The sequence below is a fragment of the Daucus carota genome, chromosome 5 (genome assembly GCF_001625215.2).
Source record: "Daucus carota subsp. sativus chromosome 5, DH1 v3.0, whole genome shotgun sequence".
Taxonomy (NCBI): Eukaryota; Viridiplantae; Streptophyta; class Magnoliopsida; order Apiales; family Apiaceae; genus Daucus; species Daucus carota.
In genome coordinates, this window is record NC_030385.2 from 44,660,643 (window position 1) to 44,688,546 (window position 27,904).

General features: G+C 34.4%; 6 protein-coding genes across 7 annotated transcripts; 1 reads left to right on the forward strand and 5 right to left on the reverse strand.

Annotated features, from left to right (window-relative positions):
- Window positions 1–2,108: 2,108 nt before the first annotated feature.
- On the reverse strand, window positions 2,109–3,002 carry LOC108220452 (BRI1 kinase inhibitor 1). The gene has a single exon (XM_017394227.2). It carries the CDS (start codon window positions 3,000–3,002, stop codon window positions 2,109–2,111), a length of 894 nt encoding a protein of 297 aa, XP_017249716.2.
- A 2,828-nt stretch (window positions 3,003–5,830) lies between these two features.
- LOC108224073 (probable protein phosphatase 2C 12) lies at window positions 5,831–10,956 on the reverse strand. The gene is made up of 9 exons (XM_017398622.2): window positions 10,755–10,956; window positions 9,988–10,319; window positions 9,258–9,429; window positions 8,484–8,637; window positions 8,327–8,390; window positions 8,004–8,111; window positions 7,231–7,356; window positions 6,884–7,113; window positions 5,831–6,779 (listed from the first exon to the last, which is right to left on the reverse strand). Exons 2-9 carry the CDS (start codon window positions 10,186–10,188, stop codon window positions 6,536–6,538), a joined length of 1,299 nt encoding a protein of 432 aa, XP_017254111.1. The 5' UTR covers window positions 10,189–10,319; window positions 10,755–10,956; the 3' UTR covers window positions 5,831–6,535.
- Window positions 10,957–11,924: 968 nt separating this feature from the next.
- On the reverse strand, window positions 11,925–14,700 carry LOC108222163 (B3 domain-containing protein Os06g0194400-like). Its single transcript, XM_017396068.2, has 7 exons — window positions 14,417–14,700; window positions 13,872–13,958; window positions 13,739–13,770; window positions 13,468–13,636; window positions 12,773–12,979; window positions 12,583–12,680; window positions 11,925–12,203 (listed from the first exon to the last, which is right to left on the reverse strand). Exons 1-6 carry the CDS (start codon window positions 14,585–14,587, stop codon window positions 12,609–12,611), a joined length of 738 nt encoding a protein of 245 aa, XP_017251557.1. The 5' UTR covers window positions 14,588–14,700; the 3' UTR covers window positions 11,925–12,203; window positions 12,583–12,608.
- A 538-nt stretch (window positions 14,701–15,238) lies between these two features.
- Window positions 15,239–17,332, reverse strand: LOC108224131 (uncharacterized). Its single transcript, XM_017398701.2, has 5 exons — window positions 16,944–17,332; window positions 16,606–16,734; window positions 16,342–16,506; window positions 15,850–16,155; window positions 15,239–15,626 (listed from the first exon to the last, which is right to left on the reverse strand). Exons 1-5 carry the CDS (start codon window positions 17,214–17,216, stop codon window positions 15,486–15,488), a joined length of 1,014 nt encoding a protein of 337 aa, XP_017254190.1. The 5' UTR covers window positions 17,217–17,332; the 3' UTR covers window positions 15,239–15,485.
- Window positions 17,333–17,781: 449 nt separating this feature from the next.
- On the reverse strand, window positions 17,782–21,323 carry LOC108224133 (uncharacterized). The gene is made up of 5 exons (XM_017398702.2): window positions 20,945–21,323; window positions 20,549–20,677; window positions 20,202–20,366; window positions 19,209–19,514; window positions 17,782–18,398 (listed from the first exon to the last, which is right to left on the reverse strand). Exons 1-5 carry the CDS (start codon window positions 21,212–21,214, stop codon window positions 18,258–18,260), a joined length of 1,011 nt encoding a protein of 336 aa, XP_017254191.1. The 5' UTR covers window positions 21,215–21,323; the 3' UTR covers window positions 17,782–18,257.
- A 3,420-nt stretch (window positions 21,324–24,743) lies between these two features.
- Window positions 24,744–27,700, forward strand: LOC108220081 (flavonol synthase/flavanone 3-hydroxylase). Of its 2 annotated transcripts, none has more exons than XM_017393732.2 (3): window positions 24,744–25,232; window positions 26,281–26,602; window positions 27,190–27,700. In XM_017393732.2, exons 1-3 carry the CDS (start codon window positions 24,832–24,834, stop codon window positions 27,469–27,471), a joined length of 1,005 nt encoding a protein of 334 aa, XP_017249221.1. In that variant the 5' UTR covers window positions 24,744–24,831; the 3' UTR covers window positions 27,472–27,700. The 2 variants fall into 2 exon arrangements, with proteins under 2 accessions (XP_017249221.1, XP_017249222.1); XM_017393733.2 differs by having other exon boundaries at window positions 26,281–26,584.
- The last annotated feature ends 204 nt before the right edge of the window (window positions 27,701–27,904 follow it).

The following is a 27,904-nucleotide window of genomic DNA, read 5'->3' on the forward strand; positions in this document are numbered from 1 at the left end:
CTTCCCATGGCTAAAAAATAATTATTTTATACAATGATTTATTCAATTTAAATTTATATGTGGATAAATTTTTGTTAGCGTTGATTTTGAATTATTAAAATGTAATAACAATAAATTTAATAGATTATTTATTAATATTTAAATTAAATTTTGCTAAAAATTATACTAACTTATTATAATGTGAATCTGAATTATTAGTAAAGAAATATATGAATTATTTTAATTAATTTGTCAAGTCAAAAATCCCATACCATAAAGTAAATTAAACTTATTATAAATTATAATGTAACCCAACCCTATTTTTTATATTTATTAGGCATTGTCTTAAAAGAATTACTCCCTCTGTCCACTTTTGAACAAGATCATACATATTAAGAAAAACTAACTTTTGTGAAAAATCTTCATTTATTATTGTATTTATTGCATTGATCAAGTATAATATGTGGGATATATTTGATCTAGAAAATATAATATAGTAGGATGTGGTATAAACTTCATTTAGGAAATACAACTATTGACTATTTGCATTGAAAATTAAAATGAAACAATTAATTTAAAATAATTTTTAGTTATCAAAAGTGGACATGTAATGTAATATGAAACAGGGGGTATTTGTTAATCACTGAAAATTGAAAATAAGAATAATAATCTTTTTCCCTTATGGTCTACCTTGGTTGGTAGATGCAGTTTTAATAGGATTAAGAAAGTGACCGGTCCATATAATTTAAACAAGCCAAATCTAATAATGCAAAATACACTGTGGATCATTATTAATTCTCACAAGTACTGGGTTAAATCGTGGTCTAGGGAAGAAGCTATGTACCATGTCTCATTTAAATTAGTCAGATCATAATAATATTATATTTAAAATTATACTCAGGGAATATTTATAATATTTATTATATTTTATATAAATTTCTTAAATATTATCATAATCAAGTTAACTAATAGTTTAGATAGTACATTTAAAATTTAAAAAATATCTATTACGTATTATTTGTTTATAAAAATAAATAATAAACACAAATTTTAAAATTAAAAATATAATATTTGTATACTAGAATTTATAAAAAAAATTAATCGTGCTGTTCCTCTTGCAAAAAGGGGATCAACCCCACTTTTCATCGTTGTGATAGGGGAAATAAACGAATCCAAATATAAATAAATACGCGCAGTTATAATGTTTATAATTATCTTATATACAACGAGCTTGTTTGACATGCTTAAAATAATAATTGATGTTGTATAATGGTTTAATACGATAAATGGTCAACATAAAATCTATAAATGATTTATGAGTTATTTTAAATATAAAAATAACAATAATGTATTTAATAAATTATTTATATTAGTGTTAAAAATAAATTTTATTAAATATTATAAAAATAAAAATAACTTAATTAAAAGAGTACATACTATTAAGTTTTTTATATTTAACTTTAATCCAAAATTATTATGAAGACATTTTCACAGTAACAGTTAACAATGATTTAGCATCAAACAACCCCATTATCTTTTGAATTGTCATAATTAATTTGCCAGTTCAAAAAATTGTCATATCAAATCATAAATTTAACTACACGCTAACACATATTTATTTCATCTTAGACATTGCCTCAAAAAATTGTTCGCTAATTATTAAAAAATAAGAATCATAATTTTTTTTTCCTTGTGGTCTACGTTAGCTGGCAGATGGAATTTAGTAATAGATGATTAAGAAATTGACCGGTTCACATAATTCTAAATTTTAAAGAAGCCAAATCTAATAATGCAAAATACACACTGTGGATCATTATTATTTCTCACAAGTAGACTGTTAAATTTTATGTATTTTACAGTAGTGATTTGTTGAGTTCCACCCCTCTTTATTTATCTAAATTCCAGTGTTCATGAATAATCGAAGTTCATTAATGACCAAAAATAAGAAATTTTATTTTCATATACGAATTCTTGAATTTGATTTTGATTGTAATTCTTTACTATCTCATTTCTCAGTAACTGACCAAAATTTACACTGGTATAATTTTATACAACATGTTTGAATTATTCGATATCTAGGATAACAAGAACTACAATAATGTAGGAATAGAGTTGAGGAAAGAATGGTCTTAATTTTGCCACTTGACCTTCTCTTCCATGGCTATGGAGTTTTTGCAATGAGTGATTGCAGCTTGAATAGCAGCCTGCAATTCTTCCATGGTGCTGTCACTTGTGGGAGAGAATGCTCCATTGGGTGTAAGAGGTCCACTGTTGGCTGGAGAGGTCCTCATGGAGGCTGGTGCAGAGAAGTCTCTTCTGCGCCGCCTTACGCGAAACTGATCCTCCTTTCTTGAGCTGGTGCTCCCTGAAAATGAATGTGGCTGGTTCTGAAATCTCTTGCTGATGATTGGTGAGGAGGATCTTCTTGATTCAGCTGGTGATTTGAATGACAATAAGGGTTTTACCATTTTGATGTATTTTTTGAGGACTTGGTTGACTAGGTCGAATTTGAGCTTTTTCTTGTCATGTCTTGATTCTTGGTCATCTTTTTCTCTGTCAGCCTGACGCCCTTTTCGCCATTTTGAGAGGCTGAATAGGGAGAATGACTTGGGTTTTACCCGGCTTTGTGCTTCGATGGTATTGTCGTGGAGATTTTCATGCAACTTGGAGTTGTTCTCTGTGTCGTCTGAGGAGATGGTCTCGTTCAAGGTGGTCTCCTCTTCTTCTTCTATGAGGAGGTCTCGGATAGGGAGAGTGAAGATGTCTAGGGAGTTTGTGGAGGAATTCTGAGGCGAAATGATGGGGAATTGGGAGAGGAGGTGCAGAGGAAGCAAGTGGCCATGAAAAAATATGTTATCTGCAGGAGAAAGATCAATGGCAGAGCTGGTAAATTGAGGGGGAGACTGGTTAAGTACTCTGTCATGAATGGAGGAATTTTGGTGGAGGGAGATTGTGAAGGAGAATTCATGAGTAGGAGATGAAGAGGAAGATGGTGGTGAAGCAGAGGCTGCTTTGGCATCCATCTTGTCTGCTCTTGATGATTTTGTACTTTGAAAGTTCTGGAGTTCCATGAGTTGGCTGGCTAGATACTCTGAAGAAATCTAAGGGAGGAGACGGATAAGGAAGCAGTGGAGAGAGAAGGGGAGAGTGAGGAGAGGTGGGGGGACTCTTTGCCAATCAGTAGGTTGAACCTTTTTTAACTCATCTGCACATGCACATGCAAATGCAAGTTGTTAATTATATATGTTTTGCATGTATATCGTTACCGAAAATAATCTTGGTATTTCTTCTAATACTTTAAGATGTTAACAAAAAACTTTCAAACATGCTCTCAATTGATATATATTTGTTCTCATTTCATATTCTCATAACAAACTCGTAAGTTTGAAGATTTTGGTATCAGAACGGACGGGATGTCTACTCGTATGAAAAAATCTTTTTAAGAAAGATTAACCGATTATCAACGAGATTAGTTGCTACTAGTAAGCTCTAATAATGTCACGAAATCTTGTAACTAGTCGTGATCAAGGCTAACGATTTCGCTTGCAATACAAAGAACAATAATTCTACTTAGCAAGAGGGGGTCCTTGTCAAAGCAACATCCACATAAATCGAAAAGTGAAACGAGTGGTACCAGCGAGATGATTGATTAACACACAAAACTGCTGCTTCCTAAAGCTAGTTTCGTGGTGATTAGAATATACACCGTGCCTAAGCGCATTAACATAAAAAAGGGCGAGAATAGAAGAGCTTTGTCATGCATATTATACAAACCGCACGCCCAGTTCGAGGGAATCTTTGAATATAAAAGAAGATGAAAAAAACAGATTATATTATGCATTAAAGATTATATCGGGTCATGGTTTCTATGTTATCTTTCTGCACGCAGCAACCTTGAGATTTGCACTTTATTCCATTTTGTAGTGCAGGTGTAAATCTTTCAAAGTGTCCCCGTGAGGGGATACTACATTCTACCTAGATAGAATTGTCCATATGCAATCTAAGGAGACTGTGTTTATACGAAACTCAAATATTCAATCTCTTGTTATCAGCTAAAAAGTAATCTCGTATATAATTCAAGAAGAAGAAAATTCGATTTTTTGTTATCAGTTGAAAGATAATCTCGTGACATCAAATATCACATATGTCTACGTGCTCTACGTGCTCATGTATAAAACTCGTCTCACGAAACTCGAAAACTCAATCTCTTGTCATCATTATAAATATCATCTCCTGACATCAAATATCATAACACATATGTCAATGATGATGAGAAATTTAAATATCGACATACATTTATTTGTCGAAATTTGTACAGTCAGTCTATCTTTTCAGTTAAGGAATAACGTGTGTGGTATCAAATGGTACACATATGTCAATGCTTATAAAATAAAGAGTATGGAAAAAATTTCCGAAAACACTTTCATGGCGAAAATGAGTAACAAGAAATTAGATGAAAAATTATTGAAGAAAATTATTAAAAATTTGTAAGCATCTAAAAAGCGAGACGAGTGGAGATGAATACAGACGTGTGGTATAAAAAAGTGGTCCATGATGGAACAAGAAGGAAGATACAAGGAAGAAGTTAGCTCGCTTGGTTAAGGTCAAAATCTCAATCATAGAAGCATTATTCGGGTGGACAGAGAGGCTCATCTTCTATACTTGGCCACTCAAAAATCCTCTTCTTTACCATCAAAAGATAAGAAAACTGGTCAAGTTTTTTGTCCCATTTCACGTTGCTTGCTACCTTTCTTTCTGCCGATCACTCCTTGTCTACAGGGGCAGAGAATGAATGAGATTTCGAGTGGCTCGTACTGCCTACTTGCCAAAAGGCAAAAGCAACAAGGCCTTGCCAACAAAAAGATCTTTCGAGGATGACTGTGAAGTCTTTGTTTTGTTCCGCATTTGCCAACTCTGGCTCCAACACGCTAATCACACCGACTTATTGCTAGCTTTAATACTAATCTTATCATAGGACTTCCGAATCATGTCAATTTACGAATGATCCTCGTAATCTCCCTCCTAACATCTTGAAATTTAAGGAGAATCGATAAGTTAATATGATATCAGAGCTCTGACGAGTAAAAGAACCTGAAATCTTGAAATTTAAGGAGAATTGATAGAATTGATAAGTTAACATGGTATCGGAGCTCAGTTAAGCAAAATGACTCGAATTTGATTTTCTTGGCTACTTCGAAATTCTCATAATTCATTATGTACACGAAAGCAAAATTATACCCCAGTAATTAGCGTTTGTGATCCACCCTTTGGCCTAAAAATTGAATAGGGGTAGCTTAACAGCTTCTTTGCTGGTTTTGTACTCTTCGGGTTTGAATGAGACTTCACAAATTTCAGATTTTATGAATTATGATCAGAAGACGAAATACATAGCGGGAAGTCACATAAAATTCAGTGTCGAATCCTGAAGATGAACACAGAACATACCGAAAGCCGACCAGATTGGCAGAGCTGAGGGTAATACCTAACCAGTGTCTTCTTGCTCAGAGCCCATGAGGATATGAATCTACAGCCATGCTATGCTTCCTTTACTAGAAGAAACAAACAGAAAAGCCCATATATGAATCACCAAGTCACTGAGACATATACCAGAACTTAAGTTTCGGCAAATTTAGCCAGGAGCAGAGGATGTTCTTCAGTAGTACTAGCTCTGTCATTATCATATCTGCTAACCCTTTTAACCATAAGTATCATTCGTCGATGATCAAGCTACAATAGCCAGAAAAATTACTAATCGGTAATCATAAAATCTTTTATTAATCTGAATTCTGGCAAAGACTATTAGAAATATAAAGAAAGTAATAATATAACATATGAATCGGAGATAGATCTGTTGGGGCCGAGTCCTATTTATTAACAAAAGCTCTTGTGGGGGAGGGGATGTTTCTAATAATAAAGATGCTGTGGCCATTGAAGACAGACACTCTTTTGTACAATTTGAACCAAGAAAAATGAAATAAACGCATTCTCTACTCTAAAGATTAAATTCCTTACATCATAAAGAAGAGAGACAATGAATCAGGAACAAAAATAAAGAACTACAAAAGTTCCTCATGGGAGAATCCTTGCGAGTCCTAAACATGTTCCCCACAATAATGTCACATGAAATGCCGCTACTGCTGCATGAACTGTCAGATCTGTAGAAGATAGAATTTTACCTTTAAGTTCTTGTAACTTGCTTGCTACTTTATCAATATGAAGCGTTTTGCAGTTCAAGCTTACTTGGTTCATCTACCAAAACTCGGACCAGTTAAGTTCACTATCACACATTGTTGCTGAACTTCTGATATGAATCATTGTAAAATAAGTAAGGATCAACTTTTGAACTGCACAAGGGCAGATTAGTGACTGGAGCAGAAGGCAATGATCGTCATGACTCGTGTAACCCTAAAAACTTCATTGAAAAGTGAACCTCTGAACCAAACAGAACAGAGTCTGTCGCCTTCTCTTTCATAATTAGCTCCAAAATTCTCCGCTTATCATATTGAACTCTTTCCAATTTTAATTCGTTTTTCATGCATATAAATCAAGTTGGCAATTAATATTCACGGTTACTGTATCCAGATCTAGATCTTAAAGGTCCTGAAGGTCTTCTCCCTTCCATGGCTTCCTTCTTTACTTGACAACTTGAGCAGAGAAAAGGACCATCCCAGGACCGCAAGTTTCTTGCATTTAATTGATCTACATGTATGGAAATACCGTCTCCCGGTTTCATCTCTACTTGACAGACTACACACATGAACAACTTGAACATGTTGCAGATTGGGTATTTTGTATCAAACCTGCAAGCCACAAAAAACTTGTATTAGCCAAGATCAAATTTGTAATGTTGACTTGTCAAGAAGAGAATGTGATTATGGCGGGATAAAGCATTGCAACTACAGACCTTTCTGAAAGCATTGCAGATCCTTCCTCTACTAATTCCTCAACCTCATATGGTTCATTGTAATCTTTCTCCAGGACTAAAGGTGACTCGGAACTCTTTCTTCGAAACATGGATTTAAAAGCCGAAATACCCTGTTTTCTTGGTGGCGGCAAAGGACTCTTTTCTGGAGCTTGCAAGTCTACCACAATGCAGGTCGTATCATCTTTAAGTCCTCTCACTCCTACAGCTTCCTGTAGATAGGACAAAATGTCAGAAGTGGGTTTCTGACTAATTCAGATGAGGTTATCGGTGTAAAATTTATGCGAGTAGAGGAAAGCAATCAAGTTGTAAATAAACTAAAAATATACCTTCACTATCTGAGAAGCTGCAGCATCTGGTTGCATTCCTCGACTACACTGAAGAGTCGATTCAGCAGTTAAAGCATCCCAAACCCCATCACTTGATATGATGAGCCTACCACCACAAGAGGACAGCTGCAGAGATAGCAAAAGGATTTTCAAAAATGCTGACATGATTAACAATTGTTATCTATGTTTTCATGTTATCCTAGAAAACTAGCACACAGTAAGAGGACAATTCTACACAAATCCGTGGAGTCCAATTCCAGGTATTACCAACACTGTACGCAAGCACGGGCTTTTAAAGAATTTGTGCTTTAGATAAACATACTGAGAATTGAATTTTTCTTAAGTGGTGCAGAATATCAGAAATCTTGGTAAACTCAGGTATACAATAATTGCCCAGCAACAGGAAAGCTTCAGCAATGTCATAATGGGATTTTCATATTAAAGAAACTGAGAAACATCCAATATGAGAAATGTTCAGGAGATATATCTGAAAGGTAACTTCAGGAAACAGTTTGGAATAAGTAACACCATTTTTCGTATTTTACCCATTAATAAATGCAAGAAACATATTCAATCTGGGAGAGAAATGATTAATTGATCATGGCATGGAATGAGGTTAGAATGACAACTTATTTCCAAACATATAGTGAGGTACTCCTCAATATAAAATTAAGTAGCTTTTGTCAAACTGACAGTGTGAAGTTAATAGATGGAAACATATAAAGATTGCATGAAAGATAATGTACATGAACAGAGACAGATAGGTAACAAACCTTCACTTGTTTTACATAAGGCACAGGAACAATGAACTCGCCAACATCCATATCTCCAATAGACCGTGAAAGGCACAACCCGCCAGGCCAACATCTCAGAGGACCAATCTACAATAAAACAATTTTAGTAACTACATGTATAATGTATTCACGAACCAAATCTATCTTAACTTAATAGTGTATATCGAAATTTAGAAAAAGGCAATGCAAAGGAGGATCATTTCTATGAGACAAAGTATACTTGTGTTGCCTTTTAACTTTGCTTAAAACATATAGATTATTCGTTTTACAGTATGTCATTAGCACAATTTCGGAAAACTTACTTGTGTACCACCACCGGTATTAAGGCGACCAACCTCGGCACCACATGCAGTAATACGCGCCCTCCTGATAATGGTGAAATTATAAGAAACCTATTCATAAAGCCTCTAAAGATGATAATATCAAGTATAGCAATAAAGGAAATATATGTTAACTTACTCTTCTTCATTGCATTCGAGTCTATGATCAGCTGACAGATGGTAAATTTTCCCGTCTGCAGATTCAAGGACGCAACGAGAATCACCAACTGATGCTACTGTTACTATCCATCCTTCAATTATTACAAAGGTTACAGTTGTTCCTGAAGTTTGTGCTGATAGGTAAATAATAAAAGAAAAGTTAGCGGCGTCTATAAATATCAAGAGATAAAACAAACACATCCAACAGGAAATGAGAAAATATAATAGGTATCTATGTTTCCAAGTACTTCTCAGTTCTCAGTTATCTTTATGTTGAAGTGGACCAATTATACCTCTATTGCTAGATAGCTAACAAGTTTAAACAAGTTCCCTAAGCTTAAAAGTTTGATTGATGATACAACAGGCAGAAGCATGTTGAAATTAAAATAAATCCATCAGATCTAGCACGTTTTCTGTTCATGTCAATGATTTTACCATGCCTGCTGTCTTAAAATGTTCTGTGTAGCAACTTTTGAGCATAAGACTGTATTTGAATCGGCTGATATCATTTCAGCATCAAACAAAGTATACAAAGTATCTAACTGTATCATATATTCAGATGAAAGTAAAGCATACATGAACGAAGTATACAAAGTATCTAACTGCATCAAATATTCAGATGAAAGTAAAGCTTAGAAATGAATGAAGCATACAAAGTATCTAACTGCATCAAATATTCAGATGAAAGCTTAGACATGAAGCTAATTCACTTTTCTGAGGATCAAACAGAATTAAGCAGGGAGAAAGTACATACCTTTCCCTTGGAAGTCCTTGTCCGTTTTCACAAAACCTGCAACCAATGCCCGTGGTAATGCTGAAATCCATTCGTCCCTATTTAGATTTGGTGGTATAGCACCCAAAACGTTATTTAAGAGATTTTCCTTGGTGTATATAGCAGCTGCAGATCCATTGTGACCATCAAACAGCTGCAAAGAAAAAAATATAAGAAACAAAACAAGCTTAAGATTGGTTCATCTGCAAGGCACTATAGCACTGCTGAAATAATCCAGTACCAGTTTTATGTATATAAACAAACCCAACACAAAATTGACAAGGAAAAGGAAAATATCAGTGATTTGATATGCGCATGTGAATGGCATGAAAGTGTCCAGAAATAATAAGAAACAGAGACGAGAGATAAACTAAATATTGACTCTCACGCATTCTCAGTTTACTGAATTAAATTTAGAAAATTGGGCACTTCCATTTAATTCATAAATAACAGTGTTTACGTTTATAATTAGTTGTTTACAAATGATTATAGCTCTTCGTGTTTTATATAACTTATAAAAGGAGGCTTCATGGAAGTCTTTCCTAAAAGCAACTAATAACTGTGTGATGTTTACGGAGGCATCATTATTGATCAGCCTCAAATTAGATTTAACGGGAAATTCTTTGTGCACTAGTCAGTCAGCAGACATATAAGCAGTTGCCATCAAACCAAAACGCAGAGACTGAAAACAGATTTGGGAATCAAAACATACCCCAAAGACATGATATGTGGTAACATCATCTCCTAATATACGTTGACATTCTGTCTTGATTAGTGTAAAGTCCTCGCCTTTCTTGCTGTGGTTAGCCTGGCCATACAAGACTTCCGGCTTTTCAATTTTTTCACTAGCCACTTCCCGCTTAAGGAGCAAAGAGAGTGGGATAGTTTGATGTTCACCCTTTACCAACGACATATTCCTCCCTCCAATCCACCCTACTGTATATATAAAATCAAAATGTTCTTCCGCAGGCAGAAATTAAAATCTCAAAAGCAAATCCAACTAGTCCTTTCTCCGTGATCAACTCAAGCAAATCCAGTGAAGTCCTAAACAAAACAATAATTCACACATGTTATGTACAGAAACACATTAATCACTTTGTACAATTTCCATTCTTCCTCCATTCCATGCATACCAATTTAAACTCCAATTAAATGCATCATTTTGCGAATATATGTACATTTTTCCTCGTATACAAAGCTTGTTTCCCTTTCATTTTTTCGGTCTTCCCTCTGACATACTCATCTCCAGACTTAAATTTTGTTCCCAATTTTTCATTTCATTCCGTCCAGACAGAACATAAAATTCAAGTGAACCGACAAACAATGATCAAAGCATGTAGCACATGTGTGTGTGTCATCAAATAATGTACTTGCACACAGATGCAAAACTAACTAAACATATATTCTTGAAACATTAGACTCAAAAACAAGAATGAATATAAAAATGCAGCAGCAGCAGCAGCAGCAGAAAACATGTACCTTATTCAGAAGAGTTTGAGAACTGAAGTGATGCAGATCCTGATGATGTTTTACTCTGTAGATGACTTTTGGCTGATCAGAACTTGGATTCTTGTACAAAAGAGATAAGAGCAAGAAAGGAGAAAGATATATGTAAGTGGGAACTTGATAGCTGTCTGTAGTAACATGTTAGTTTTCTTTTCTTTTCTGTTGCTGATGAGATGTCCATAATGCACCGTTTTCCTTTTTTATCATTATTTTTTCGGTCAGCCGCGTTATGTATGTTTTTTCCCATTTTTCTATTCTGAATTTGTTTTCGGTCTTGGTCGGGTTCTTGTCATACGTACGATGTAGTATATTATCGGTGATCTTTTCCGCTGAATTCCATTAACACTGGCTTTTACTGAAAATTAGGAAACTAATGTTTTTTTCAGCGAAAAATTCACTCATTATGAGATTTTTACCATCCAGTGAATTTTTCCGCTGGTTATAATCGATTGTTGTGGATCATTACTCGTTTATTTCGAAAGAAAAAACTGTTTATTTCGAAAAATAAACTATATTCAAAATTCAGACCTATACAGTGATATAGGAAATATATCGAATATGTTTAATTTTGTTTATGTCAAAAATATATGGAGTGCTGATTTGATTTTTCTCGGACATGTACTTAGAAATTACGTCCGGGAAGACGGTGAATTGAAATAAGCGTGGATTAAAGTTAACAAAAAGATCGTTTGGGTGAGTTTAAAATAAGTGTTTCTTGATTAAAATAAAAAAATTGAAGTAGAAGTTAGAAGCAAATTAAAACTTATAAGTGATTAAAGTGTTTGAGAAATAAGCAGAAACTCCGAAGCAAAAGTTAGCATTCCTAACTTTTTATAAATGCTTCTTGACTTTTTAAACAAACGATACAAATAAGTGTTTTTAACTTATAAACCAGAAACCCGGCTTTTAAGCCGGAAACAAACACCCCAAAGCCGACTTAAGGCGGCCAATTAGAAGAATTGATTAAGCAAATGACAGTATTAGTGGCTGTGGGCTTCTATGTTCGGACTGGAACGCGGCAATTACGGAGGACCCAATTTGAAGACAGCTAGCTAGCATTTCTTCAAATGGGCTAAGTTCAAAAAGTCGCATTGAAAAGTTCTACGATCACATTACCACTAAACTTATGCACAAATAACATAATTAACATGTTAAATATTGTCAAATCTATCATTATAATTCTTTTGACAAATTATAATAAAGTAATGCAAAGTACAAGCATAGCTTATACTGCAGAACTTTGCCTTTCATAATATTGTCTAGACTAATAATAAACCAGGATTAATCTTAAATAAGCTTCCTGAACAAGAGGGCTCATTATAAGATTACAAAATATCAGGTCAATTAGATACAATTATATAATAATAATATCATGTTCAAATATTCTGATAATTTCTTCCAGCCCAGCTACAGCTTATCATCCTGCCATGGAAAATAATGCAGGACTTATCAGAATTTGAAACACATATACAATCAGGGGCGGATCTAGGATTCAAATCTTGGGGCATCAAACATATTTTCGGAAAATACCTGTATATTTTTAAATTTTGTGGGGACACTTTTATGATTTTGTAAATTTTAAAATAGTAAAAAAATGTCAAAAAATAATAATTTAGGAGGATATGTGTCCTTCCTGCCTCTTACTAGATCTGTCCATGCCTCTTACTAGATCCGTCCCCGTATATAGTTGCCAGATTCATATGACTAGTGGAATAACAAATGTGCATAAATGTTTGACCCTATTATTCTGCAAATAATGACAAGAAACAGAGCAAGAATTGATACAGAAATGAAAATGTACCTGGAGAATTACTCTAATACTAGTTCTCAGATGTCTGCGGCATCCAAGGCCTCCATATTGTCACCCTTTTCATAAGCATTCACCCTTATAATGTACACCTGCGGATAATAATGTAGATGGTTAAGGTCTCTGTGGGAGTCAGAATAGAAAAACGACGACAATTTGGTAATTTGAGAGTTGCAGTTCTGACCTTAAATGTAAGAGGTCGAATCAACTGAAACACTAATGCATCACCATCTACCAATCCATGATCGATAGAAAATCCTCTCCATCCGCCACTGAGTCCTGCTTTGCGCGCTAAGTAAACAGTTAAACACTCTTCCCCCTCCTCGTCTATCAATGTGATGGTAGCATCATTCTTGGGGAGGTGAGTCCTACACCAGGAATTTGGAAGACCCTATATGCATCCAAATTCATCAATTCAGTATAAGCGCCCCAGTGAGAGCGGAACAATATAATAATGCCAACTAGTCATCTAGTGTTCTCCAGCAACAATGATCCTCTAAAGAAGCACTAATATTGTCTTTACTAGCTAGTCTGCTAATTGTTCTTCGTAAGCTATAACAATGATCTATACACGTAATTAATCTCATTGAAATGCAATTTGTGCTACCCTTATCAATAAAATTTATAAATAAATTAGTGGGAGAGGACAAAGATTTTCAAGCATGTAACCCAAAACAGGGGAAAAAAAAGGTCTGAATTCAACAATTGACGCAAGAAGTACTGGCGGATTCTCAAAAACAACATTCACAAAAAAAAATCTCTAAATATGCAAGTACATTGCCGAACATTCATTGAAATGATAGCATGAAATGTAAATTAGCGTAAAACTCATCCTCCCCTACTCCGATCACGAGTAAAACATATCGGATATGAGCATACCAGCCAAAATCCACCAGTGGTATGAGACTGGAGCATAGGCTTAACAAAAGTAGGATAATCATTGCCAAGACTAACTTCCAATTCCTCCGCCTTGTATGTTGCAGCTGCCCTAGCTTCATCCGATGCATAAACCCGATTTGCCAAATCCTTACGCGAATATTTGAAGTACCTACACATAAACCCCCAGTCCATCAACAAAAATCTGAAGGAAAAAAAGAGAGCACAAAACAGATACCAAAAAATGACAGTACTAATGAAAAATCAAAAGTACCTTCTCGGCAAATCAGGACGTTCATAAGTAACCTGATATCAGATAAAATAACAGATTATGAGAAACTTGAAAAACAGATTTTTAAAAAAAACAAAACTAATCAGTTAATCGGGAAAAAATAAATTGTACATACGACTTCTCGGTACACAGGGGCAGGCTTGTTAACAAAACGGCCCGATCTTCTCACCTCTACAACTTCTGTTTTCTTAACCCTCTTCATCTGCACATTACACATAAGAACCTCAATAAATAATTAAATTATTTTTCCGATCCCAACATAGCAGAACTTCAGCCTAGGGGCATCCACTTATCATCAAGATTTAACAGAAGACGTGAACAAAAACAAACAAACTCAAATTCAGGTACCGGAGTTGATTTACTCATAAAAACCTCGATGAATAATTGAATTATTTTTCTGGTCCCAACATAACACAGATACGTAGATAAATATCGAGATTTAACAGAACACGTAAACAAGAAAAAAAACCCAAAAAAATTCAGGTACCGGAGTTGGTTTACTCATAAAAATCTCGATAAATAATCAGATTAATTTCCGGTCCCAACATAACACCGACACCTAAATAAAATAAAATACTCCAACACGAGGATATTTAGCCATCGAGATTTAACAGAACACGTAAATAAAAACAAACAAAACCAAAAGAGAAATAAAGATACCGGAGAGGACTTAGGGGGTTTAGGAGAGGGTTTAAGAGCCAAAGAGAGGCGAGGAAGCTTCAACTCTTCCAGTTTCTTTCTATTCTCTTCCATTCTTTTTCGACGTAGCTCCTCATAAGCAGACCCTGAAGCTGCTGATTTCGATTCATTCTTCGCTTTAGGCATCACCATTTTCACCGCAGATGAGGCTGAGCAACAAGAAGCAATTCAAATAAGGGGGGAAATAAAATGAGAGAGAGGTGAGGTAAAAAGCAGGGTAATAAATAATGAAGAGAATAAATAGAATGAGAATATGAGATAAAGATTTGATATATTTTAGTTCCGTACGACGCTTTTACTGCGAGTCGACCGTTGGATTTGCACTGTTAATTTGGGTTTTTACAGTGTGCAGGGTGAAGTTAACCAGCAGTTAGTTTAGGAGTCTGGGTTTATCTCGATTAGTGTGTCGATTCGAAATTAAATAATTGTTTATTGTTTTAGTGGGCGGATGTTACTGTTTCGTCTGTAAAATAGCTAATTGAAATAATTATTTGGTAACTCGAATATGAAATTTATGGTTTTTCGAATTGTTTTTTGAATTGTTTTTCGAATGGTTTTTCGAATTGTTAATTACCCTAGTTATCAAACATATTATTATGAGATTTTTTAATTAAAACGTTAATATGATTGAGACCGGCGTTAACCTCAATTGATCAACTCATATAATTTGAGAGTGGCTTATTTAAAAGAAAATTAATAAGTCTGTTATTTTCCATTAACTATATTTAATAATTAAATTAAATTCATCTGTCTAACTAATCAAATATAAATTGCTCGCAATGCTACTTGAAAAATTGTTAAAACCGAAATCCGTTACAATTTTTATGTGAATGCGGGGGTAAATATTATCGTGTCAAAGAAATGAGAGAAATAACAGTACAACTTTGACGATAAAGGTTACAGTGACCGGAAGAGTCACTTGGCTAGAGAGGCCACCCTTCTGTTGGTCTGTGACAACTGATGGCAGAAGAATGTGCATAGTGGTGTATTGGTGAAGCAGTGAAGATAATGCAGTTCCATTTGCCAGCTTCTAATATTTTATCATTCCCAAGCTCTTCAACCAGGGAAGTACCTCTCCCAGACCTTCTTTCAAACTCCGAGGCTTATAATCCAGTTCTTTCTCTGCCTTGTCGCAAGAGTAAGCCCATTGATGTCTAACAACATTCACAGTCTGCATTAAGAAAACGCGTGAATGGTAAGTTTTAACCGATACACAAATGAGAAAGGGGAACTAAAAGCAGAAGACGGAAAATTATTTTATGCAGTACTCAGTAGGGTTCCTCATTAGTTTGCAGAAGGAAATATAACTAATTTTTCTGATCAGATGCCTTAACCAAGTTGTAGTGTGAGCAAAAAATAATTGACACGGCTATATAAAACCACTTAGTACATACCGGAGGGCTGATAATGGGGAGTGTTCCCATTATTTTCGATGCAAAAACTGATAGCCATCCATAAGCCTCGATCACCAATAAAGGAATGCTAAACCGAGGTTTTCCAGTCCCAGAAATAGTAGCACAGATATCAAAAACTTGCATGAATGATGCATTTTCTCCGGTAAGAAGATATCTTTCACCAGGCCGGCCTTTATTAAGAGCTGCTAGATGTCCTTGTACCACATCGTCGACATGGCTGAAAGAAACCTTATCTGCTCCCTGGCCTATATACCCAGGTAAGCGCCAATTAAACCGTTCAATGATCTGACATGAACAGATTCATTATTCAATTTTTGGCATACAGAGTGAATGCAGATTCATTATTCAATTAATATTTAGTAATCAGAGTAAAAATTGTGCAAATATAATGCATTGAATATTGTAGTAGTATTTGCAAATATCACAGGCAGCAAAATGTGGATATCTCATCAAAGCAGCTAGAAAATTTACCAAGCGAGCAACAATATTTCCAGTAGTGACTTTGCCGGGACCATAAATAAGTCCAGGATACAGAGGTATAATAGGCACTCCTTCAGATGCAGCATCCAGAGCCATCTTATCAGCAATAACTTTTGATTTCTCATACTCAGTACAAAAGTAGTTGCCTGAATGAATCTGAACACAGACGTTGATACTCACACGATCAGTAACATAGCCAATTAATTAAAATGATTAATGAAATATTCACAGACACAAAACTGATAGATTTACTACCTGACTCTCGTCTGCAACATAGCCATCAGTTGAGCCTAAAGCAAAAAAGGAGGAAGTGTATATTATCTTCTCTATCGTCCCCGTCTCTTTGAATGCTTTCAGCACATTTTTCAAACCTCCAACATTAACCTGTCATTTCAAGACTTAAATTACTTGGATCTCATAGTAATCATTCATTATATTAAAACACAAAGGAGCTTCATTAACATAGGAACATCTCTGGTAGAACAAAATTCAAAAGCAGCTTCCTGCGCCACTTTTTCTAAAAGAGTGTCATCAAACACGGATTTAAGAGTCCAATCATAAACACGCTACACAAAGTAAATATAATATCTTACAGCTATGAAAATGGAAGGATCCGGATGCCAAGGCTCGACGATGGCAGCTGAATGGAAAATGATCTGACAGCCAGAGGCGGCGACAAGTAGAGAACTATAGTCTGTAACATCTCCATAGGAGAACTCAATATTTTCATCTAAAGGCAGAGAGGAGACATCACTAGTTGGACGGACAAAAGCACGGACAGAATGGCCTTGAGCGAGTAAGGCGTGGCAGAGCCTTCCGCCTAAGTACCCTGAAGCTCCTGTCACCAACACCTTCATCTTCTTCATTTCTCACAGTTGAGTCTTTCAGGAAACCTACCCAGCTCCTTTTATCCTGCAATTTGTCACTGAGTGATGTTTTTATATTCATGCAGCCGTCAGTCCTACGTGCAAGTCCATTTTCTTGAACATTATTTAACTTGACTTGGGTGTGCACAAATACAAGAAGGTCAAATTGTGAATATTGTATATTATCTTAATTTTATTTACCCTTCTTTTGGTGGTATTATGAAACCCAAATCACACTAAATCTTATCCCCAACAAGAATGCTACAATGTAATTACTGAACACTGTATTGTTTCTGCAAGTTTTTCATTGAGCATGAAAGAGTTGTTAAACGTTTAATATTTCAGTAATAGTGCTCCATTACTATATAAACTACCAATTACCTGTAAAAACTTCATATGTCTTTTTTGCGTGTAAGTGATTTTGTTAATAAACAGTAATTGTTTCTTCATATGTCTCTGTAATGTCAAGTGTAATATAGACAAAAGTGATATTATGTTGAAGAATCTTTTTAAAAAAACTCACTCGAAATGCAGGCGGATTCATATAGGTTGGGAAGAAGCATCATACAACATCAAAACTGTGGCCCTGGGGCAAAATAACAGAAAAGATAAATCTCGGGACATCAAAGTTTGTACCAAGTACACAGACATTGCCTCAGGCTAAGTTTTGAATTCTCAATCTCTAGTACAATAAAAATGAGGGTAACGGTAGAACTACAAAGACACTGCAAGGAACTATGTTCTGTCTATATTACACTTGACATTACAGAGACGTGTCGCTTAGAGAGGCCGGTGGCAGTAGTTGGAGAGTAGAGTTTATTAGATTCTGAACTGTTTTTAAGATGGTCAATGGTTTTCTAATCTTATTAATTCACCACCCTCTTTTGTTGGTCTGTGACAACTGATAGAAAGGTCGCAGATGAAGCGCTATTTTCTGGTCAAGGTAAACCAATGAACCGCAGGTACTTTGTGCCATAGAAAGTATGTTATTTAGATTTAAGAGATGTGAAAGTAGAAGCACCAACTTTCATCAGTAAACTTCTAGTATTTTATCAGGCCCAAGCTCTTCAACCACGACGGTACCTCTATCAGACCTTGTTCCAAACTTCGAGGGTTATAATCCAGTTCCTTTTTTGCCTTGTCGCAAGAGTAAGCCCACTGATGTCTAAGAACATCCACAGTCTGCATGAAAGAGGGGAACATGTGAAGGTAAGTCTTAAGCGAGAGGAAGAAGAAAATAATACAGTTTGAGTTGTGAACTGTACAGGATATACATTTGTCGGATTCCAGAAAACAACCCATATATTCTTATAAACTATATGTCAACCATACAAATTGTTACAAATTGCTATTAATTGATAGGGTTAAACAAGCAAAGAAGTGATGATGGTAGCAGAAGCTGAAGGCTGCTCTGGTGAAAGTTAGTAATGCAGATGGCATTGATCAGTATTGTGGAGGCTGAAAAGGTACAAGTACTATCCAAAGTATTGTATAGTTAAGCTGTGGGTTCCTCGTTAGTTATAAAGTACAAAAGGAAAACATTTTTATTATTGGTGAAAAGAGAATCATCAAACTTAGTCAAATTGCTTCTATGAGGTCTGAGATGAGAAACTTAATATAACGACCCAAGCCCACAACTTCATGCATATCAGACCCAATAACTCACCACAGATTAGTCCAAAAAAGCTAGCAACTTTGTTATACATTAGTTATTGACTTACTTATAGTGGCCCTGAAAATTCTATATTCACCGATATGGGATGTTACACTTAACATCACCCAAAAACTCGTGAAAGCTTCTTTATTTCCAACTATGTGATATATAACTATGTAGTACAGGATTTGAACTTGCAACAAGCAAAAATTGTACATTCAGTTAAGCCTTTTTTTTTAGATTTCATAATCAGTTGATTACACAGATGGAGCAAAAAAGTAGTAGTGTGAACAAAAAAACAATTCTGAATCAAATATTTTAAAAAAATGAGACCATACCGGAGGGCTGATAAGGGGGAGTCTTCCTGTTAATCTAGATACAAAAACTGATATCCATCCATAAGCCTCAATCAATAATAAAGGGATGTTAAACCAAGGTTTTCTGGTCCCAGTGATAGTAGCAGAGATATCAAATACTTGCATGAATGACGCATTTTCTCCAGTGAGAAGATATCTTTCACCGAGCCGGCCTTTATTTAGAGCTGCTATATGTCCCTCTACCACATCATCGACATGGCTAAAAGAAACCTTATCTTTTCCTTGGCCTATATAACCAGGCAAGCGTCCATTAAACCGTTCAATCAGCTGACGGAAAAAAAATTTAAGACCATAGGTTACAGTTTGACATGCAGAGAGCATACAGATACATTTCTATGCATGTGCATCATTAGTTAAAGGCTCCAAAGAGATGAGCTCTCGGAGTTATACGTTGCTAAAACAATGAATTATTCTACGTTTTGAAACAAGAATGGTATGATTTGGACAGTAATCACATGTCAAACACACAACCTCTAAAGTACAATTAGTTTATAAGGTACCCTTACCAATTTGTAGACATGTAATTATCAGAATTAATTGTTTGTAAGATGAAGAACAAGTACCCCCTGTAGTAATGAACAAATAAGTTACTCGCCCTTAGAGCCCCTTAAATTCTCCCTCCATCTATAATTTCAGCTTATAATGTACTCAGTTTTCAACCAAGGAGACCTCTGTCCAGTAAATCCTAGGTAATATGTACATCACCAGCCATAAGCTATCACATACCAATGCTGTATATCATCACTTAACTTATACACAAGAAAATCCTCAATATGATGGTCCTGATATGCTCGGCTAAAAACTGAAAATCTAGGTAAGATAATTTGGCTAAGCTTCAACAAATAATCAAAGAACTATAGTAAAGGCTGTCTGTGCAATGTACACATACGGACGCATAGGGCAAACAGCATTTTCTTATATCATTAACAGCAAAAAACGGAAGTAGGTAAATACCACTCGAGCAACAAGATTTCCAGCAGTGACTTTTCCGGGACCATAAATTACTCCAGGATAAACAGCTATAATAGGCACACCTTCAAGAGCAGCATCCATAGCAATTTTATCAGCGATGGCTTTTGATTTCTCGTACTCCGTACAAAAGTACTTGGCATCATGAATCTAATCACAAAATCCCATCTTCACACCATTAATAATTCGATAAGCTAATCATAATCAAACACTCACTCACACACAGAAACAAACAATGCTTGCCAGAATGAATCATTTCACAAAATAATCATACCAACACAATTAATAAGCAAATCATATGAAAATACAAATACACAGTCATAAATTGCTACCTGACTCTCATCAGCAACATAACCATCGGTTGAGCCTAAAGCGAAAAAGGAAGAAGTGTATATAATCCTCTCTATCATCGCGGTCTCTTTACACACCTTCAACACATTCTTCAATCCTCCAACATTTATCTATCATTACAATTACAACATTTAAGTTACTTGCATTTCACAATAACCACTCAATACACTCAAGTACAAATGAGCTAATATATCAACCAACATAACACTCTCGCAGCGCCGCTTTATAATTTATACTTTGGTGGCAAATTAATTATCACTTCCATTTAGTAAAAGGCCAACTTTTTAATCACCTAAATACAAAATTTAAAAGTCCGGTCTCGAGACCGAGATTTTGAGAGAACTGATCACTTAGCGATTACGTAAAATAAATCTTACTGTCAGGAAAGCCGAAGGATCGGGAAGCCAGGGCTCGACAAGAGCAGCAGAATGGAACACAATCTGACATCCCGAAGCAGCTCGTGCCAAAGAATCATAATCCGTGACATCACCGTACGAGAATTCGACATTTTGATGGTCAGAAAGCGCGGATATATCGCTAGTTGTGCGGACAAAGGCACGAACGGCGTATCCGCGAGTGAGTAATGCGTGACAGAGCCTTCCGCCTAAGTAGCCTGAAGCGCCCGTTACGAGCACTTTGTTGTTCATTTTGTTGTGAGTCCAGTAGAGTCAAATAGCACCCATCGAGGTTTAAAGTGCTAGGGGGATCCGGGAATGGAGATTGACTATTTAAGTGTTACTCCCTCCATCCCAAATTAGATGTATCCGTTGATTTTGGGCACGTAACTTTAGGTGCATTGACCGTCTACTTCCGAAATTTTTTTTTATTTTTTCTTTTATAAATGAAAATTTCATATTTTAATTTTTATTTGCAAAAATAAAATTTTAAAAATAAATCACGTATCTATGCGGTCAATGAACCTTAAATTGTGTGCCCAAAGTCAACGGGGCCATCTAATTTGGGATGGAAGTAGAATTACAAAAAAGTGGGACGATGTGTAAAATGGGGAAATTGAGATCCACGTTTAACTTCTCGTTTTTGTGAATTCATGAAAAAAAGTACCAACTCATTTATTGAAATCATAAAAACAAAATCTTCGGGCTGTTGTTTGGGTTTCTATCAATTTTTTCGATAAGAAGTCCCAATTTTTTTTCATTTTTGTTTTTTCAATAATATTCCTGAATAAAGATTTTTATCCTTCTAAATTGTAGTATTTGTTTGATGAAATTTTTTTGGGTGAGTGGGAACTCGTTCAATATCTACGACATTAGCTCTGCCGCATTTTCAAGACTTTTAACTTCAACCAATGATTTGATCTGACTTCGTAAGACTAGATTAATACTCCCTCCGTCTATACAGTTTTTTTTGAACGTCTCACCAATTGTATACATACGTAGTAAACTTTTACAATATAAAATAATATTACATCAACTACTTCCTTCCATTATCTCCATTCTATAATAATATAAACACTATTACACCCACTCATTTTCTCCACTATCTCAAATCTATTATTAAATATAAATGGATCCCACCACTATACTCACTTTTCACTTAACTTTACTCATTTTTTGCACTTTTTCATTGGTCTCCGTGTCTCTGCCATTTGTATACAAGTGACTGGGACGGAGGGAGTAATCAGGTATGATCTCTTTTATATTTTTTTCAACTTGATTGTTTTGTTGTAAATATCATATAATTATTCATTATTGGATTAGTTCTTCTTTTCAAAAAAGAAAAAAAAGACTTCTCATTTTCGTGATGTATTCCGATTGTAATTACTCATTTGCAATGTTGTAACAATTTTCCTATTTGCCAAAAGAATTGATTAATTTTTTAAAAAAACCATCAGTTTATTAATTACAATCCGTTTAAATTGAAAATTTGTGTTTTATTTAAAAAAAAAATCTCTCACAAATTTTCTAGAACTATTAATTCAACAGATAAATTTCTATTTCCAATTTCTACGGCGTTCCTTTGTCAAATAAACAACTTGATCGAAGAAACACATGAACATATCTACCTGTTTTATACTGCGTCTGTTTGGGAACTCGAATCAACTTTTTCCTAACTTAGAGCATCTCCAAGAGACTCTTCATTGAGGCTCCTAACTTGAGATTTGAGGAGGGAGAAGAAAAATGTTGCTCCAAGAGACTCTTAAGTGGCTCTTAAATCTTAAGAGCCTCTTGTTTCTCTCTCCTCTCTCCTCAAAATTAAGAGCCACCACATGGCTCCTAACTTATTTTTTTACAATAAAAAAATCTTTCCATCCAATTCACTTCCATCTTTCACTCTCTCTTTTGTTGTAGTGGAGCCCAATATATGAATAAAATATGAAATAGAAAAGAGATGTAGAGAGTATTGTTGGAGTTTAGACTCTTAACTTTGTTTTAAATTGCTAAGAGCCATATTTTTTATATTATATTTAGGAGCAACAAGGCTCTTGGAGATTTATGCTAGCTTCTCTCACAGCTTGTTTCTCTCCAAACACTTATTAACTTATTAATTTCTTATTTTTACTTCATTATTTTACTTTAAGCAATAAATTAAACCTGGCCAAACGGCCCACCGTCTTTTTGAAAAAAATTGTTCCTTTTTAAAATATTTTTTTCAATACTTTCAAAAAATATTCTTTGAATATAATTTTAAGTTATATAAAAATATTTAAAAAATTGAAAATTGATTGGATGGATACTTTACACCCTACTCCGGAATTTTAGAGCACGAATTTTGAATAATTATGAAAGCATACCAAAAGAATCGTAAACAACAAAGCGAATTCTCTATTTTTTAATAACCCAAATAAGTGAAAAGATACTCATTTGTAAAGTTAAAAGTTATATTTTGTCAAAAGAAAAAGGAATAATCCGGTTGTTGACTAATCTTTGTGATGTAATATTTTTTCCTTTTAATAATTCAAAAAAAGTAATTTATTATTATTAATCGACTTTCAGGATAATCTTTCCTTATTCCAAGGCATGTGAGAAAGATGTGTAAAATTGGGAAAGTGAGATCCATAATTAACTTCACATTATTGCGTCATTTCGGTTGTGTACTACTGTACTTAAAACGCATTAACATGCACGCTATTTGCACATATTCTGAATCTCTTATAATTTATAGGTTCATAATTTTTTTCTAAACTTTTTAAAATAAAAGTTTATACATTAAATTTTTATTCAGAGAAAATCTTTTTAAAATATATTATGAAATGATATTTTAAATGAGTGTTGAAAAGCCGGCCAAAAAAACATAACTGCAATTATTTAGGAACCTTTAGTTAAATTTAAAATAAGTTATTTATTATTTAAATAAAAAATGAATTATAAGCTATTAATAAGTTATATGTTATTAATGTATTTAAATAGTGTGAATTATAAATTATCTAAATATTTGAACTATATTATCTAAAATGTTTGGTGATTTAAAAAGTAAAAAACCATTAGAAGAGAATATAAAAAAGAAGTTAAAACTAAAATAAATATTTCTTAAATGTGATTCTGTTTCTTTAAATAAACGAGAATCAAGAAAAACCAAAACAGACTTCAAATCAAACAAAACCGTGCTTCGGTTTGCTTAGGGTTGCCCAACAAGCTTTTTAATTAAAAAACCAAGCACTTGTAAAAATACTAGTTTTTATTTAATTAATCACTTATAAATTTTAATTTATTTTTCAAAATATTTTTTTAAGTTTATTGGAATGGCTTCAAAAATTACATGTGTTTACGTCCGCAAGTAGACTTTCCACTTTGATCAAGTTGATTTAAGGGGCAAGGTATCCTCAGTTGTCACTTGTTACGGGTCTGTCTTTCCATCCCAATGAAAATGTAGTTTGTGGCGATGAAAGATTTGGAATTTAGCAGTAAGAAACTAAATAATTCAAATGACTTATCATAGACACTGTATCTTACACGCAATGTGGTAGTTGTAAAGAAAAAGAAATTTCACTTATGTTCTTTTCCGAATTTTATTATTATTATACTAATTACAGAAAAGATTAAAAAGAAGAGAATAAATTCAACTAAAAGTTTCAAAATGTTACAAATCTTGAACAAAATTTTAAAATAATAAAATTGTGGTTCGACTTTTGTTCCTCCACTTTTTTTAAAAAGTAAAATCTTATTTTAAAAACAAATAGAAAGTGTATATACTTTTTTTCCCACATAAGCCAAACCATTCCATAATATCATACCTCACCATTCACCAAACGACCTCAAACCTTACTATCACATAAAAGGCTAAAAAAAATTAAGGAAATTAAGCAATGGCAAGTGGTGCTAGTATTCCCACAATAGATCTCTCCCCATTCATCACTCCCCCTGAATTAGGAGGACAGAGCAATGGACATGTTAGTACCAAGAGTAGGAGCATGAGCAGAAAGGTGGTGAAAGAAGAAATAAGCAAAGCATGTAGCGAATATGGTTTTTTTCAGATAGTAAACCATGGTATACCGGTGGAGCTCATGAACACCTCACTTGAACTTGCCAAGACGTTTTTCGAGTACCCGGAAGAAGAGAAGATCAAGTGCGTAGCTGGTCCAGGAGTCCCCAAGCCGGCCGGGTTTAGTAAGCAACCTGAGCACTCGCCTGATAAGAACGAGTATTTGTCCATTTTTGAAGCTGGTTCTCCTCATAACGTGCTCCCTCAAAATCCACCTCAATTCAAGTAAGCCCAACTCACTTTCATCTCTCGTGAATCGGGTCTATTTCGGATTTTTCTAGCATGTGCCTAACTATTTTTTATTTGGATGAAAGATTTTTATTGACGACAATTCTTATGTATATACACGAGTGATCATTGTTAATGAGATTGGATCCAATAGAAATTCATTACCTGATTAAAAAAACGGTTGTTAATCATGAACATATTAAAAAATCCAATATTTAATTACTTAAAAGTAGTTACTCTATTAGTTATGGACTTACATCAAAAAAGAAAATCTCAACTACACAGGAATACTGATGATTACTGAGGAAAACAAGTTAGCATTGTTTTTAAGGAACAATCGGGGGACGGACTTTTCTCATGGAGATGCTCTCAAAACTTATAAATTTTCTAGATACATTAGTGTTAAAACTTAAATTGACTATCATGTCTCAAGATGTGATCAACAGATAGCTAACAAGCCAATTTTCAATCAACAGATAATATGACATTGAACTCATTTTATCTTTGTTGATTATTTAAATGGTGCTCGTTATAAGTTTATATGATTAATCAAAGTATGTTGTGTTTGATTTGGGTGAATAAATTTGGAAGAGATAGAATAGAATTTGAACTATGTTATAAATTGTGTTGGATTTCATTCTTTTCTTCGTTCCTTTCCTTACATTAGAGATCACATCCCATTTGAGAAAAAAATGATAAATTTCCTTGTATAATCAAATTCTTTTCAAATTCCATCTTAACAATTTTGCAGTCACTCGACTTTTTTTTAAAACTTCCTTCCTATCTCTATTATTTCATTTATCATTTAGTCATTTCATTCTATAATACCCAACCAAACACGACGTAGGTATCTATTGTTTCTTAAATAATTGTGGTTTTAACCCTGATTTTTTGTATATATCCTAATCTACACTGAGGTAGCATATCATTCTACCAGGCCGAGATTATCATACACATATGTTTCTTCTGTTCAAGACAAAATTTAGAACAGAACACTTTGGTAATTTTGTGTCTACATATCTCTGAAATTGAATGTTTTTGACAGGGGAGTGTTAGAGGATATATTTGCTCGATACAGCAACCTAGCTTTCCTTGTACAGAATATTATAAATGACTGTTTGGAATTGCCCCCAGACTTCCTCAAAGATTATAACAACATTAGGACCTCTGATTTTTTGGTGTCACTGTACTACTTACCAGCTTCTGATATCGGAAACTCTGGGAAATCAGAACACGAGGATGGAAATGTAGTGACCTTTGTGTTACAGGATGATATCGGAGGTCTAGAAGTACTCCATAATGGTGAATGGATTCCGATACCTCCAGCCCCAGGCACATTAGTAGTCAATGTAGGTGATGTGATCCAGGTACATGAATTTTCAACATATCTTGAACCTGGCAAATCATAGTGGCCGTTTGGCTAACCTTATTTTTCAGAAATAAGGATTTATTTCTGCAGAAAAGTACATATAATTGTACTTTTTTTTGAAATAAGCCCTAATTTCTCAAATTTGCGTATCTATCTGTATCAGAGACGGAGCTGTTAAGGGGCTTACCTGGGCTTAAGCCCAGGGTAGTTCTTGAAAAAATAATATAGTAGTTATATATGCTATGCAATTTATGTGTTATGTGAATCCAAGCTCACTATTAATTAAGCCCAGCCCATCAATATAATCAACTAGATACAGATAAGAGAATAGAAAATACTGAGTAACTAGGTGGAGTTCTATTTTTATCAATACCAAGTATAGTGCAGCGAGTATATCTCTATTAGATCTCAGCACATCAGGTCTTTCGACCTCATAAACATACAAGTAGATATATTTTTATTCTTTATTGACTTATCAAGCCCACCCCAATCTAAATTTCTGGTTCCGTCCCTGATCTGTATATAATCCACGTCTCACATTTTCTTCTCTAATTGTTATGTTCGACTGCTATTGGATGGGAAAAGGTATTGAGCAACAACAAATTCAAGAGTGCGACACATAGGGTGGTGAGACCGAAAGAAACAACAAGAAATTCTTATGCATTCTTTTACAATTTGGACGGAGACAAGTGGGTGGAGCCATTACCACAATTCACAACACAGATTGGTGAGCCACCACAATACAGAGGATTCTATTACAAAGATTATGTCAAGGCCAGGGTTATGGACAGAATAAACCCCCCTGCTAGACTGGAAGATCGTTTCTGCATTAAGCATTATGCAATTACAAATTCCGGGGGTGCTTAGTAATTTATGGGAACAGGAGTGCTCAAGTAAAGCTATTGTAGTCCATTATAACGGTCAGTTTTATGTCAAAGATTTTATAATCATATCTGTAATATTTTTTTATTGCAGAAACTCCGGGATACGCATATAAGCCCGTTTGAGTCGGTATAAATTATGACTTATATGTTGGATAATATATTTTAGTTGACCTATGACTTAATAAAAATATTATAGTGAATTTTTTTTGATAGATTAGTTGATGAAGTTTTATTAAAAAAAATTATATAGAAAAATAAGTTATTGGAAAAAATATATCCCGCCTTGACTTTAGATAAGTTTCTGATTTATTTTTAATTTTAAGTTTCTTGGGTTTTTCTACATTTCTGGACTGAGACCCAACATTTATCCCTGCACTGTAGTGGACATTTAGATGGGCTTTACATAGACTTTCAGC